Raw genomic sequence first — 16,888 nt, forward strand, 5'->3', positions numbered from 1 at the left:
AGTGTTGTCTCCATCAATGTTGTCTCCATCAATGTTGTCTCCATCAATGTTGTCTCCATCAATGTTGTCTCCATCAATGTTGTCTCCATCAGTGTTGTCTCCATCAATGTTGCCTCCATCAATGTTGTCTCCATCAATGTTGTCTCCATCAATGTTGTCTCCATCAGTGTTGTCTCCATCAATGTTGTCTCCATCAATGTTGCCTCCATCAATGTTGCGTCCATCAATGTTGTCTCCATCAATGTTGTCTCCATCACTGTTGTCTCCATCAATGTTGTCTCCATCAATGTTGTCTCCATCAATGTTGTCTCCATCAGTGTTGTCTCCATCAATGTTGTCTCCATCAATGTTGCCTCCATCAATGTTGCGTCCATCAATGTTGTCTCCATCAATGTTGTCTCCATCACTGTTGTCTCCATCAATGTTGTCTCCATCAATGTTGTCTCCATCAATGTTGTCTCCATCAATGTTGTCTCCATCAATGTTGTCTCCATCAATGTTGTCTCCATCAATGTTGTCTCCATCAATGTTGCCTCCATCAATGTTGTCTCCATCAATGTTGTCTCCATCAATGTTGTCTCCATCAATGTTGTCTCCATCAATGTTGTTTCCATCAATGTTGTCTCCATCAATGTTGTCTCCATCAATGTTGTCTCCATCAATGTTGTCTCCATCAATGTTGTCTCCATCAATGTTGTCTCCATCAGTGTTGTCTCCATCAATGTTGTCTCCATCAATGTTGTCTCCATCAATGTTGTCTCCATCAATGTTGTCTCCATCAATGTTGCCTCCATCAATGTTGTCTCCATCAATGTTGTCTCCATCAATGTTGTCTCCATCAGTGTTGTCTCCATCAATGTTGCCTCCATCAATGTTGTCTCCATCAATGTTGTCTCCATCAATGTTGTCTCCATCAGTGTTGTCTCCATCAATGTTGTCTCCATCAATGTTGCCTCCATCAATGTTGCGTCCATCAATGTTGTCTCCATCAATGTTGTCTCCATCACTGTTGTCTCCATCAATGTTGTCTCCATCAATGTTGCCTCCATGAATGTTGCGTCCATCAATGTTGTCTCCATCAATGTTGTCTCCATCAATGTTGTCTCCATCAATGTTGTCTCCATCAATGTTGCCTCCATCAATGTTGCGTCCATCAATGTTGTCTCCATCAATGTTGTCTCCATCACTGTTGTCTCCATCAATGTTGTCTCCATCAATGTTGTCTCCATCAATGTTGTCTCCATCAATGTTGTCTCCATCAATGTTGTCTCCATCAATGTTGTCTCCATCAATGTTGTCTCCATCAATGTTGTCTCCATCAATGTTGCCTCCATCAATGTTGTCTCCATCAATGTTGTCTCCATCAATGTTGTCTCCATCAATGTTGTTTCCATCAATGTTGTCTCCATCAATGTTGTCTCCATCAATGTTGTCTCCATCAATGTTGTCTCCATCAATGTTGTCTCCATCAATGTTGTCTCCATCAATGTTGTCTCCATCAATGTTGTCTCCATCAATGTTGTCTCCATCAATGTTGTCTCCATCAATGTTGTCTCCATCAATGTTGTCTCCATCAATGTTGCCTCCATCAATGTTGTCTCCATCAATGTTGTCTCCATCAGTGTTGTCTCCATCAATGTTGCCTCCATCAATGTTGTCTCCATCAATGTTGTCTCCATCAATGTTGTCTCCATCAATGTTGTCTCCATCAATGTTGTCTCCATCAATGTTGTCTCCATCAATGTTGTCTCCATCAGTGTTGTCTCCATCAATGTTGTCTCCATCAATGTTGTCTCCATCAATGTTGTCTCCATCAATGTTGTCTCCATCAATGTTGCCTCCATCAATGTTGTCTCCATCAATGTTGTCTCCATCAATGTTGTCTCCATCAGTGTTGTCTCCATCAATGTTGCCTCCATCAATGTTGTCTCCATCAATGTTGTCTCCATCAATGTTGTCTCCATCAGTGTTGTCTCCATCAATGTTGTCTCCATCAATGTTGCCTCCATCAATGTTGCGTCCATCAATGTTGTCTCCATCAATGTTGTCTCCATCACTGTTGTCTCCATCAATGTTGTCTCCATCAATGTTGTCTCCATCAATGTTGTCTCCATCAATGTTGTCTCCATCAATGTTGTCTCCATCACTGTTGTCTCCATCAATGTTGTCTCCATCAATGTTGTCTCCATCAATGTTGTCTCCATCAATGTTGTCTCCATCAATGTTGTCTCCATCAATGTTGTCTCCATCAATGTTGTCTCCATCAATGTTGTCTCCATCAATGTTGTCTCCATCAATGTTGTCTCCATCAATGTTGTCTCCATCAATGTTGTCTCCATCAATGTTGTCTCCATCAATGTTGTTTCCATCAATGTTGTCTCCATCAATGTTGTCTCCATCAATGTTGTCTCCATCAATGTTGTCTCCATCAATGTTGTCTCCATCAATGTTGTTTCCATCAATGTTGTCTCCATCAATGTTGTCTCCATCAATGTTGTCTCCATCAATGTTGTCTCCATCAATGTTGTCTCCATCAATGTTGTCTCCATCAATGTTGTTTCCATCAATGTTGTCTCCATCAATGTTGTTTCCATCAATGTTGTCTCCATCAATGTTGTCTCCATCAATGTTGTCTCCATCAATGTTGTCTCCATCAATGTTGTCTCCATCAATGTTGTCTCCATCAATGTTGTCTCCATCAATGTTGTCTCCATCAATGTTGTCTCCATCAATGTTGTCTCCATCAATGTTGTCTCCATCAATGTTGTCTCCATCAATGTTGTTTCCATCAATGTTGTCTCCATCAATGTTGTTTCCATCAATGTTGTCTCCATCAATGTTGTCTCCATCAATGTTGTCTCCATCAATGTTGTCTCCATCAATGTTGTCTCCATCAATGTTGTCTCCATCAATGTTGTCTCCATCAATGTTGTCTCCATCAATGTTGTCTCCATCAATGTTGTCTCCATCAATGTTGTCTCCATCAATGTGCTGGCATAACGACCCAACAATAAACTGGGTTAAGAGACTAATAAGATATATAAAGACCAGACAAACAGTCGACCTTGAAATTCTCTTTCTCATGAATATTTATGAGAACATTACTGTCAATAAGGACGTATAATCCCGGAGACTTATGATTGCCTCATTCTCCTCCCCTGCCACCGGCGCCACCGCCGCCGCCGCCGCCGCCGCCGCCGCCGCCGCCGCCGTCGCTCAGTGTCTCTCCGTCTACCTTATTCTCCAATATTATGTGATATTTCAAGATCTTATTAATAAAAATAAGATACCAAGCATATCAAGCAAATACTCGAGATTTGCTTGCAACAGTTGAGACTTAGTTTGTAGGCATATTTCCTAGGCTTTTTTTTTTTTAACACATGATTTTGCGCTATCATCCACAGGATAGATAGAGGGTGCACAATAAACTAACTACTACTATCCACAGGATGGATAAAGGATGCACAATAAACTAACTACTACTATCCACAGGATAGATAGAGGGTGCACAATAAACTAACTACTACTATCCACAGGATAGATAGAGGGTGCACAATAAACTAACTACTACTATCCACAGGATGGATAGAGGGTGCACAATAAACTAGCTACTACTATCCACAGGATGGATAGAGGGTGCACAATAAACTAACTACTACTATCCACAGGATGGATAGAGGGTGCACAATAAACTAACTACTACTATCCACAGGACGGATAAAGGGTGCACAATGAACTAGCTACTACTATCCACAGGATGGATAAAGGGTGCACAATAAACTAACTACTACTATCCACAGGATGGATAGAGGGTGCACAATAAACTAACTACTACTATTCACAGGATGGATAGAGGGTGCACAATAAACTAGCTACTACTATCCACAGGATGGATAGAGGGTGCACAATAAACTTGCTACTACCGTCCACAAGATGGATAGAGGATGCACAATAAACTAGCCGCTACCATCCACAGGATGGACACAGGTGCACAATAAACTAGCTACTACCGTCCTCAGGATGGACACAGGTGCACAATAAACTAGCTACTACCGTCCACAGGATAGACACAGGTGCACAATAAACTAGCTACTACCGTCCACAGGATGGACACAGGTGCACAATAAACTAGCCACTACCGTCCACAGGATAGACACAGGTGCACAATATACTAGCCACTACCGTCCACAGGATGGACACAGGTGCACAATAAACTAGCCACTACCGTCCACAGGATGGACACAGGTGCACAATAAACTAGCCACTACCGTCCACAGGATGGACACAGGTGCACAATAAACTAGCCACTACCGTCCACAGGATGGACACAGGTGCACAATAAACTAGCCACTACCGTCCACAGGATGGACACAGGTGCACAATAAACTAGCCACTACCGTCCACAGGATGGACACAGGTGCACAATAAACTAGCCACTACCGTCCACAGGATGGACACAGGTGCACAATAAACTAGCCACTACCGTCCACAGGATGGACACAGGTGCACAATAAACTAGCCACTACCGTCCACAGGATGGACACAGGTGCACAATAAACTAGCCACTACCGTCCACAGGATGGACACAGGTGCACAATAAACTAGCCACTACCGTCCACAGGATGGACACAGGTGCACAATAAACTAGCTACTACCGTCCACAGGATGGACACAGGTGCACAATAAACTAACAGCACCTACAACAAAATTTTTTCCTATGTCATCGAGTTAATTTTCTCAAGCGATTCCTAATGTAAATTCAGTATCTCACTACGAGTGATGCTCAAGCAGATTTTCTGATGCTGATCATTCTGTTTATATATATTTGTTAACCGTATGTTTTCATAGGCTATTAACCTGAAGTATGAAGTAATTTACAGGCAATAGTATTTGTAAGTTACAGGGCGAGGGTTACAGGCGACTCACCCTGTAACTTACAAATACTATTGCCTGTAAATTACTTCATACTTCAGGTTAATAGCCTATGAAAACATACAGTTAACAAATATATATAAACAGAATGATCAGCATCAGAAAATCTGCTTGAGCATCACTCGTAGTGAGATACTGCATTTACTGCTTCCCCAACGATCACCAGTCCAATACTACAGTCATTGCTTCCCCAGCAAGCACTACTCCAAGACTGCATCATTGCTTCCCCAGCAAGCACTACTCCAAGACTGCATCATTGCTTCCCCAGCAAGCACTACTCCAAGACTGCATCATTGCTTCCCCAGCAAGCACTACTCCAAGACTGCATCATTGCTTCCCCAGCAAGCACTGCTCCAAGACTGCATCATTGCTTCCCCAGCAAGCACTGCTCCAAGACTGCATCATTGCTTCCCCAGCGAGCACTACTCCAAGACTGCATCATTGCTTCCCCAGCAAGCACTGCTCCAAGACTGCATCATTGCTTCCCCAGCAAGCACTACTCCAAGACTGCATCATTGCTTCCCCAGCAAGCACTGCTCCAAGACTGCATCATTGCTTCCCCAGCAAGCACTGCTCCAAGACTGCATCATTGCTTCCCCAGCAAGCACTGCTCCAAGACTGCATCATTGCTTCCCCAGCAAGCACTGCTCCAAGACTGCATCATTGCTTCCCCAGCAAGCACTACTCCAAGACTGCATCATTGCTTCCCCAGCAAGCACTGCTCCAAGACTGCATCATTGCTTCCCCAGCAAGCACTGCTCCAAGACTGCATCATTGCTTCCCCAGCAAGCACTGCTCCAAGACTGCATCATTGCTTCCCCAGCAAGCACTGCTCCAAGACTGCATCATTGCTTCCCCAGCGAGCATCACTCCTGCAGGCTCTCCTCATTCCCCACCGGGTCCCGACATTCCACTTCCCCCAGGAGCATCATACTACCAGCAATGGCCTGCTTGTTGACTTGCCACCACAACACATGCTTGTGTTGATGAGGATTGATGCTGGATGTTGTTCAACATCCAGCATGTGGGATAAACATAACTCTCCCCTCCTCCACCTTGAGGTACATGCGAGACTACTGGCTGATGACGGGGTAGTGCTGTTCTCAGCGTGCAGTGTGTGGTAAACAACCCAGGAGAGAGAGGTACAACCCAGTAATGACTCTCACAAGCATTAACATTGCTGCATTAGTAGAATATAATTTATAATTTAGCATATAATTTTGTGCAGTTTAATTTAGCCTAATCCAACTAAATATATTTTATATAGATTTGCAATAATTAATAATAAATAAACACAATGATATAACGTATATATATATATATATATATATATATATATATATATATATATATATATATATGTATATATATATATATATGTATATATATATATATATATATATATATATATATATATATATATATATATATATATATATATATATATATATATATATATATATATATATATATGTCGTGCCGAATAGGCAGAACTTGCGATCTTGGCTTAAATAGCAACGCTCATCTTGCCATATAGGACAAATGAAAATTTGTGTATGCAATAATTTCGCCAAAATCATTCTGAACCTAACGAAAAAAATATATTTCACTGCATTTGTTAAGTATTAAATTACTGTAAACAAATCTAAAATATATTTAGTTGGGTTAGGGTAAAATAAATTGTTCTTGTTATAATATGGAGCAAAATTAAAAATTTTTACATTTACATTAATGAAAAAAATATATCTTTAAACGTATAAGAGAAAATTTTAGAAAGGACTTAATTTTAAATGAGTTCTTGCTAATTGACCAGTTTTACATATTCGGCACGACATATATATATATATATATATATATATATATATATATATATATATATATATATATATATATATATATATATATATATATATATATATATATATATATGCAAAACAAGCACTCTGAAAGAAGCTATATATAGCTATATATAGCTTCCTTGGATGCTTTACTTTCATAGTTCCTTGATAATGTGAGTAGTCACGAAAGCGCTTGGAATTTCTCTATTCTTTCAGAATGGTTGTTTTGCATATATATATATATATATATATATATATATATATATATATATATATATATATATATATATATATATATATATATATATATATATATATATATATATATATATATACATTATATATATATATATTTGTCCAGGTTGACCGAAACGTCCTTACCTCGTCTTCCCGAGTGTCCTTGTGCCACGTGCTCTGCAGTCCCCTCAGAGTGTTGCTGCCCAGGGCTACGTCGCGAGCCTGGCTACCCCTCACCATGCTCCGCATGCCCACGCACACTCGCACTCCCATCAACACCAGTAGCAGTGACGCCTTCACAGCATTGGTGCACCACCGCGGCAACCGCATCCTTCTGGGAGTGTTACTACGTAGGCTTGTTATTGTCTTCTCTACTGTGGTCTCCTTTTCTCTTCGTTACACAGGTTACTGTTGTTGATTCTGTGTTCTAGCCAGGTTCCTGCGTTGACCTGTGCTTCTACGTACTGTACTGTGGGTCTCTTATTTCTTACAGAGACTACTGTTGCTAATTCTGAGGTTTTCTGGCAAAGTTCTTGCTTTGAGTTGTCTTTTACGTCCTTTATAGTTGTTGCTGAGACAGTTGTTGGTATTTGTGCGGTGTTGGGAGAGTAACTGTTGTTTACACTTGTGATCCCTCGTTCTGTGATGTCTTGTGGTATTCACGGAGGCTTCTTTTGATTATTCCGTAGTGTTGAGAGCGGCTTTTACCCTGTGAATATATGCTGCAACTTTTGGAAGCTTGCTGTTCAGGCGTTGTTTAGAGGTTTGGTCCAAATGTTCCTGAGGAATTTGTTGTTTTTAAAGTAACTGCACCGTGACTTGACGTTTGAGTGTGTGTGCTTGCTGATCAAGACAGATTATCAAATGTGTATGTATTATGGAGATAAGTAGTCTCCGAGCATGGATGAAGGGCTGCTGAAGAGAATGTGCTCTCCACGGTACACCTTTCCTTGGCCAAACACGTCTCAGATGCTGTGGAAGAATAAATATAGGTTACAGAATTTCATAAGAGGGCCATATATTGAAGCACTAAAAAATAGCTAAATGTATATATTTTAATATAGGAGTGAACCCACATTAGATTACCAGCAGTAGGAGGAGCACCACATGATGGTGTCGACAGTAGTGAAGACACGATAGACTTGACAGAACAAGCTAAGCAGATCGAAACGTTGTCCCAATAAAAGTGCGTTCCGTTAAGTCTTTTTTTCACCAGTAGTAGTAACTGGGAGCACCAGCGCGTGTATATGGTAAAAGTAATCTGGGTTGCTAGTTTTTTTTTTTTAATATGCAACTTGCCTTATTTGTGTAGCCGTTAATTAATCCTTAAAAAGTCGATTAGAGCTCGTCAACTGGTGCTAAACTTTGTATAGACATGAACTAAGAATACGAACAGAAACAAATTTCTGCCTCTCAAGCAGTCAAGACAGATATTAAAGGCAGTGAAGTTTCACTCTTTGGATAAGCCTAGAACTATGGGAGATATGATAGGCCTAGAACTATGGGAGATATGATAGGCCTAGAACTATGGGAGATATGATAGTAGTGAACAAATGGAAAGCAGCAATAAATACGGGGGATATAAATAACATGTTGAAAGTATCTAAGCAAGGCAGGACTCTCAACAATGGATTCAAGATGGAGAAATTTAGATATAAAAAAGATATTGTAAGATACAGGTTTGGTAATAGAGTTGTAGATGAGTGGAATTCACAGGTAGATTTTAACATAGGTTGGATGTGTACATTACGTGGTTTAATTCAAAAAGTCGGGACATGCCTGCAGAATGTCACATTCAGGGTTTTAAATTGTTCCAAGTAGATAGAAGTATCGGGAAGGGGGGTGGGGTGGCATTGTATGTCCGAGATCGCTTGAACTGTTGCATAAAAACAGGTATTAAGTCTGAAGTAACACATACAGAGTCTGTTTGGATAGAATTTTCAGAGGGGCATGAAAAATTAATTTTAGGTGTGATATACCGTCCCCCAAATTTAGATAGGGACCAGGGGAGACTACTATGGGAGGAAATTGTTAGGGCCACAAGGCACGATAATGTAGTAATTCTAGGAGACTTTAACTTTAGTCATATTGATTGGAATTTCTTAACTGGGAATTTAGAATCATACGATTTCTTAGAAGTAGTTCAGGATTGTTTTTTGAAGCAGTTTGTGACAGAACCTACAAGGGGTAATAACCTGCTTGACTTAGTTCTGGCAAACAATGAATCCCTTGTTAATAATTTAGAAATTTCAGAGGAACTGGGTGCCAGCGACCACAAATCAATTACATGTAGAATTGAATGGAAGTATGATAGTAGGGATAACTCAGTAACAGTCCCAGATTTTCGCTTAGCAGATTACGATGGGCTTAGAGAACACTTATCATCTGTTGACTGGGGTAACGAAGAGAGCTATCAATATGACAGTTTTCTGAACACAATACATGCTGCTCAAAGAACGTTTATCCCTTATAAGGAAATTAGATCAAATAGAAATGACCCAAAATGGATGAATAATAGGCTGAAATATCTACTAGGGCATAAGAAAGGAATTTATAGGCGTATCAAAAGAGGCGAGGGTCATCTTATGAATCAGTATATTGACATTAAGAGGGACATTAAAAAGGGGATAAGAAAAGCTAAAAGGGACTATGAAATTAAAGTTGCTAGGGATTCTAAAACTAACCCAAAAAGTTTTTTCCAGGTCTATAGAACAAAAGTCAGAGATAAGATAGGTCCCCTTAAAAATAACTATGGGCATCTTACTGACAAAGAGAATGAAATGTGCTCGATTTTAAATAATTATTTTCTCTCGGTTTTTACACAGGAAGACACTAATAATATTCCGGTAATTAATTTTTATAGTGGATCAGAAGAAGATAAATTATGTAACATCACAGTCACTAGTGAAATGGTTGTGAAGCAGATAGACAGACTGAAGCAAAATAAGTCACTGGGTCCTGATGAGGTTTTTTCAAGGGTTCTAAAGGAATGCAAAATGGAAGTCTGTGAACCATTAACTAATATTTTTAATTTATCTCTTCAAACAGGTGCAGTGTCTGATATGTGGAAGATGGCTAATGTAATTCCTATTTTTAAAACAGGGGACAAGTCGTTACCGTCAAATTACCGCCCAATAAGCCTGACCTCAATTGTAGGCAAATTACTAGAGTCAATTATAGCTGAGATTATAAGAAGCCATCTCGATAAGCATAGCTTGATTAATGATACTCAGCATGGATTCACAAGAGGCCGGTCTTGTCTAACTAATTTATTAACTTTCTTCAGTAAAGCTTTTGAGGCTGTTGACCACGATAAAGAATTTGATATTATTTACTTAGATTTTAGTAAGGCATTTGATAGAGTTCCGCACCAAAGACTGTTGAAGAAAGTAGCAGCTCATGGCATTGGGGGAAGGGTGCTCTCGTGGATCGAATCATGGCTCACAGACAGGAAGCAAAGAGTGTCCATAAATGGGGTTAAATCCGAGTGGGGATCAGTAACAAGTGGCGTTCCACAGGGATCAGTCTTGGGCCCGTTGTTGTTTATAATATATATCAATGATCTTGATGAAGGAATTACTAGTGATATGAGCAAATTCGCCGATGACACGAAGATAGGTAGGATAATTGATTCAAACGTAGATGTTAGGGAACTTCAGGAGGATTTAGACAAACTCTACTCTTGGTCAGAAAAGTGGCAGATGCAGTTCAATGTAGATAAATGCAAGGTTCTGAAGCTCGGGAGTGTCCATAACCCTAGCACTTATAAGTTAAATAATGTAGAACTTAACCATACAGATTGCGAAAAGGACTTGGGGGTTATGGTAAGCAGCAACCTTAAACCAAGACAGCAATGCCTAAGCGTACGTAATAAGGCAAATAGATTACTGGGATTTATATCAAGAAGTGTAAGCAACAGAAGTCCAGAGGTCATACTGCAGCTTTATACATCATTAGTAAGGCCTCACCTAGATTATGCAGTTCAATTCTGGTCTCCATATTACAGAATGGACATAAATTCGTTAGAAAACATTCAGCGTAGGATGACTAAATTAATACATAGCATTAGAAATCTTCCTTATGAAGAAAGATTGAAGACTCTTAAGTTACATTCACTTGTTAGACGAAGAATGAGGGGAGACCTGATCGAAGTGTATAAGTGGAAGATAGGTATTAATAAAGGGGATATTAACAAGGTCTTGAGAATATCTCTCCAAGAGAGAACCCGCAGTAATGGATTTAAATTAGATAAGTTTAGATTTAGAAAGGACATAGGAAAGTATTGGTTTGGAAATAGGATAGTAGATGAGTGGAACAGTCTACCTAGTTGGGTTATTGAGGCTAGGACTTTGGGTAGTTTCAAATTTAGGTTGGATAAATACATGAGTGGGATGGGTTGGATTTGAGTGGGACTTGCACATCAGAGCTTATTTCTTGGGTAGCATTGAAAATTGGGTAGGTCAAATGTTTGTTAGTGGGATGAATTGTAAAGGACCTGCCTAGTATGGGCCAACAGGCCTGCTGCAGTGTTCCTCCTTTCTTATGTTCTTATGTTCTTATGTTCTTATGAATTGAAGTGCCTAGCATGGGCCAGTAGAACTGCTGCAGTGTTCCTTCGTTCTTAAGTCTTCACGTTCTTATGGGTAACAAATGAACTACAGTAAGAGAGTGTACGTGACGCCACGAAGAACCATTGTAATATATGTTCACACATACAAGTGTCACCGGCATGCAGGTTCACTGTTAAACGACTGTAGAAGGTATAACGACACCTAAGACATCATTATTGGATTCGCTTCTGTCCTGGGACGACCTTGGTCACTCCAAGGTCCCAAGACTAATTTCTAGGTGTGTTAATAGTATTTAAACCGAGACTTACTTTCCTCTCCAGGTGATCTTATTAAAAAGCGTGATCCACAAGGTGTCAACATATTTGTATAAAAAACATTAGCGTTAGGAGATGACTGACTTTCATTGCTGGCAGCAGTAGCAGCCTAACCTCCTTGAGCCAAAACTGATACTGGGTGTTTGACATTAATATGGGCGGACAGACAGACACAGGCAGCCAGATATGAGAGCCGGATGCGGCTCGCTGAGTGATCCTCATAACGAAGGCTGTGAGTGTTGTGTCAATAAGATATCTTCCGAGTAAATGGAGTCTCCGTTAAACAGGAAGCGGAAACGGATGAGTGAACGCTGTAATGAATGACTGTAAATGCTGAAGTGAATGCGTGAATGAATGAACCCTGGAATGAATAAAGTGAACGGTAAAATGAATTAAAAAAGTGAACGCTGTCGTAAAGGTAAGTAAAATGTCAGGGTTTATTGTAGCAAGCGGCGGGTATACTTAAGGACAGATCTGTGACACCACAGAGTCATGGAAGACATTGTAACAGACAATAAATCTGGGATCTACAAAAGAAAACTTCGTAGCTGTGATGAAAATACAGTATGCTATGTGACTGCGGGTGTATCCTAGCTTTGATATTTATTTATCATTACCTCAAACCACAATAATCATACAACGCAAATAGTGTAGAAATTTAAAAGAGCAGTCAGTAGAAAACATTTGTAATTCTATGATGATAAAAGTTTTTTTTTTTTTTGATGAGGGGTGGGCTGGAGTAGAGGGTAAATAGAAGGACCTTGTTATCTAAGGTGTGACGTCTGTACTCTGGCGCCAGGCGCCAAGCCCACCCTTATCCCCTTCTTTGGCTTTCTTCCTCCCCTTTACTCGCCCCTTTACTCTCCCACTGTCCATCTCCCTTTACACCGCTACCCCTTGTCACTTAAGTCGCTCGGACTTATCTAGCGGCAAAACAACCACTTGACACTTGTATGTTACACCACTGAGTCTGACCGGTGTGCCAGGGGTCGCTCTCTCCTGGTCTGCTATGGGCAAACGTGTATCAAGTTGACAACAATGTCTGACACCTTCAACTTCCGCACCGCATCCTGCTGGTTGTTTCTTCCTGCTCCCCCATCACCTTCTTCCTCCCCCCCGTCCCCCCCCCTTCTCGAAATCTACTAATATCTCCCAGTTGTTGATGCCGGACTTGGCAGGGTTAAAGTCTTTGTAAGATAAGTTAAGATAAAATTTGTTGGGAAGGTTAGCCGCTCAGGATAACCCGAGAAAGTCACTGCGTCATCGAGGACTGTGTCTTATTTCCATTGTGGTCCTTCAATCTTGTCCTCCAGGATGCAGCCCACACAAGTCGACTAATACTCAGGTACCTACTTACTGCTGGGTGAACGGGGACAGGAGGTCTAAAGGAAACACGCCCAATACTTCCACCCATGTCGGGAATTGAACCATGGAGAATGTGTGAGGCGAGTGCGTTGCTAACCGAACCACGGAAAAGACCCATACACAAATATTTACAGTGTATTATCAGACATTAATGCCTAGTACCTGGAGGTTACCTGGAGGTTATTCCGGGGATCAACGCCCCCGCGGCCCAGTCCATGACCAGGCCTCCCGGTGGATCAGGGCCTGATCAACCAGGCTGTTATTGCTGGCCGCACGCAGTCCAACGTACGAGCCACAGCCCGGCTGATCCGGCACTGGCTTTAGGTATCTGTCCAGCTCTCTCTTGAAGGCAGCCAGGGGTTTATTGGCAATTCCCCTAATGCTTGATGGGAGGCTGTTGAACAGTCTTGGGCCCCGGACACTTATGGTGTTTTCTCTTAGTGTACCAATGGCGCCCCTACTTTTAATTGGGGGTATTTTGCATCGACTGCCCAGTCTTTTACTTTCGTAGGGAGTGATTTCTGTGTGCAGATTTGGGACCATTCGTTCCAGGATTTTCCAAGTGTAGATTATGATATATCTCTCCCTCCTGCGTTCCAACGAGTACAAGTCAAGTGCTTCCAAGCGTTCCCAGTAGTTAAGGTGCTTGACAGAACTTATACGTACAGTAAAGGATCTCTGTACACTCTCTAGATCTGCGATTTCACCTGCTTTGAATGGAGATGTTAATGTACAGCAGTATTCCAGCCTAGAGAGAACAAGTGATTTGAAGAGGATCATCATTGGCTTGGCATCTCGTTTTGAAAGTTCTCATTATACATCCTATCATTTTCTTTGCACTTGTGATCGTGGCACTGTAAGCTATAACCCCATATGAATCTCTGAGGATGAGCATCCCGCGTCCCTGACAGGCGGCTTCCAACAGATGAAGCATAAATTATATATAAATATAAATATAAATATATATGTATATATGTATATATGTATATATGTATATATGTATATATGTATATATATATATATATATATATATATATATATATATATATATATATATATATATATATATATATATATATACGCAAAACAACCACTGTGAAAGAATAGAGAAATTCCAAGCGCTTTTGTGACTACTCACATTATCAAGGAACAATGTTCCTTGATAATGTGAGTAGTCACGAAAGCGCTTGGAATTTCTCTATTCTTTCACAGTGGTTGTTTTGCATATTCCGAAATCACGTGTTTACTGTGATCTTATTGCTTGTATATATATATATATATATATATATATATATATATATATATATATATATATATATATATATATATATATATATATATATATATATATATATATATATATTATATATATATATATATAGAGAGAGAGAGAGAGAGAGAGAGAGAGAGAGAGAGAGAGAAAGAGAGAGAGAGAGAGAGAGAGAGAGAGAGAGAGAGAGAGAGAGAGAGAGAGAGAGAGAGAGAGAGAGAGAGAGAGAGAGAGAGAGAGAGAGAGAGAGAGAGAGAGAGAGAGAGAGAGAGAGAGAGACAGATTGAGAGAGACAGAGACAGAGAGAGACAGAGAGAGACAGAGTAACACATTGGCCGTTTCCCACCAAGGCAGGGTGGCCCGAAAATGAAAAACTTTCAGCATTCACTCCATCACTGTCTTGCCAGAGGCATGCTTACACTACAGTTATAAAACTGCAACATTAACACCCTTCCTTCAGAGTACTGGCACTGTACTTCTCATCTCCAGGAATCAAGTCCTGTATGCCGGTTTCCCTGAATCCCTTCATAAATGTTACCTTGCTTACACTCCAACAGCACGACAAGTCCTACAAACCATTTGTCTCCATTTGCTCCTATGTAACATGCACACGCACGCTTGCTGGAAGTCCAAGCCCCTCACACAAAAAACCTTCTTACCCCCTCCCTCCAACCTTTCCTAGGCTGACTCCTACCCCGCTTTCCCTCCACTACAGATCTATACACTCTCGAAGTCATTCTATTTCGTTCCACCCTCTCTACATGTCCAAACCATCTCAATAACCTTTCCTCAACCCTCTGGATAATAGGTTTGGTAATCCCGCATCTCCTCCTAATCTCCAAACTAAGGATTCTCTGCATTATATTCACACCACACATTACCCTCAGACATGACATCTCCACTGCCTCCACCCTTCTCCTTGTTGCAACATTCACCACCCATGCCTCACACCCATACAAGAGCATTGGTATAACTATACTCTCATACATTCTCCTCTTTGCTTTCATGGACAAAGTTCTTGTCTCAACAGACTCCTCAGTGCACCGCTCACTTTTTCCCCTCATCGATTCTATGGTTCACCTCCTCTTTCATAGACCCATCTGCTGACACATCCACTCCCAAATATCTGAATACATTCACCTCCCCCATACTCTCTCCCTTCAATCTAATATCCAGTCTTCCGTTACCTAAATTTTTGGTTATCCTCATCACCTTACTCATTTCTACATTCACTTTTAATTTCCTTCTTTTACATACCCTGCCAAGCTCATCAACCAACTCTGCAACTTCTCTTCAGAATCTCCTAAAAGCACAGTGTCATCAGCAAAGAGCAACTGTGACAACTCCCACTTTGTGTTAGATTCCTTATCTTTTAACCCCACACTTTTTGCCAACACCCGAGCATTTACTTTTCTTACAACCCCATCTATAAATATAATGAACAACCACAGTGACATCACACATCCCTGTCCAAGGCCTACTTTTACTGGGAAATAATTTCCCTCTCTCCTACATACTCTAACCTGAGCCTCACTATCCTCGTAGAAACTCTTCACTTCTTTCAATAACCTACCTCCTATTTCATACACCTGCAACATCTGCCACATTGCCCCCTTATCCACCCTATCATGCGCCTTTTCCAAATCCATAAATACCACAAAAGCCTCTTTACCCTTATGTAAATGCTGTTCACCTATTTTTCACTGCAAACATTAAGTCTAAAACCCCCTACCCTTCCTAAAGCATCCTTGTTCATCTGTTATCCTGCTCTCCAATTACTTTTAATTCTTCCAATAATAACTCTACCATATACTTTACCAGGTACACTCAACAGACTTATTCCCCTATAATTTTTACATCTCTTTTGTCCCCTTTGCATTCATACAAGGGAACTATGCATGCTCTCTGCCAATCTCTAGGTACTTTACCCTCTTCCATACATTTATTAAATAAAAGCACCAATCACTCCAAAGTTATATCCCCACCTGTTTTTAGCATTTCTATATTTATCCCTTCATTCCCAGTTGCCATACTCCCTTTCATTCTACCCACTGCCTCACGAACTTCCCCCACACCCACAACTGGTTCTTCCTCACTCCTATTATAAGATGTTATTCCTCCTTGCCCTATATACGAACTCACAGCTTCCCTATCTTCATCATCATTTAACAATTCCTCATAATATGCCCTCCATCTTCCCTATACCTCTAACTCTCTGTTTAATAACTCTCCTATCACATTTTTAACTAACAAATCCACTTGTTCCTTAAGCTTTCTCTACTTATTAATCTCACTCCAAACCTTTTTCTTATTTTCGTCAAAATTTGTTGATAGTCTCACCCATTCCCTCATTTGCTTTCT

General features: G+C 40.5%; 1 protein-coding gene across 1 annotated transcript in view; it reads right to left on the bottom strand.

Moving 5' to 3' along the window:
• The window catches only part of LOC128688953 (adipolin), a 203,756-nt gene that overhangs the window by 53,577 nt on the left and 133,291 nt on the right, over positions 1-16,888 (bottom strand). Inside the window, exon 2 of the mRNA XM_053777025.2 lies at positions 7,152-7,979. Within this exon, the coding sequence (XP_053633000.1) occupies positions 7,152-7,337 (186 nt within the window). The 5' untranslated portion in view covers positions 7,338-7,979. The remainder of the gene's footprint in view (positions 1-7,151; positions 7,980-16,888) is intronic.

This window comes from Cherax quadricarinatus, chromosome 16 (genome assembly GCF_038502225.1).
Source record: "Cherax quadricarinatus isolate ZL_2023a chromosome 16, ASM3850222v1, whole genome shotgun sequence".
In the NCBI taxonomy this organism is placed as follows: domain Eukaryota; kingdom Metazoa; phylum Arthropoda; class Malacostraca; order Decapoda; family Parastacidae; genus Cherax; species Cherax quadricarinatus.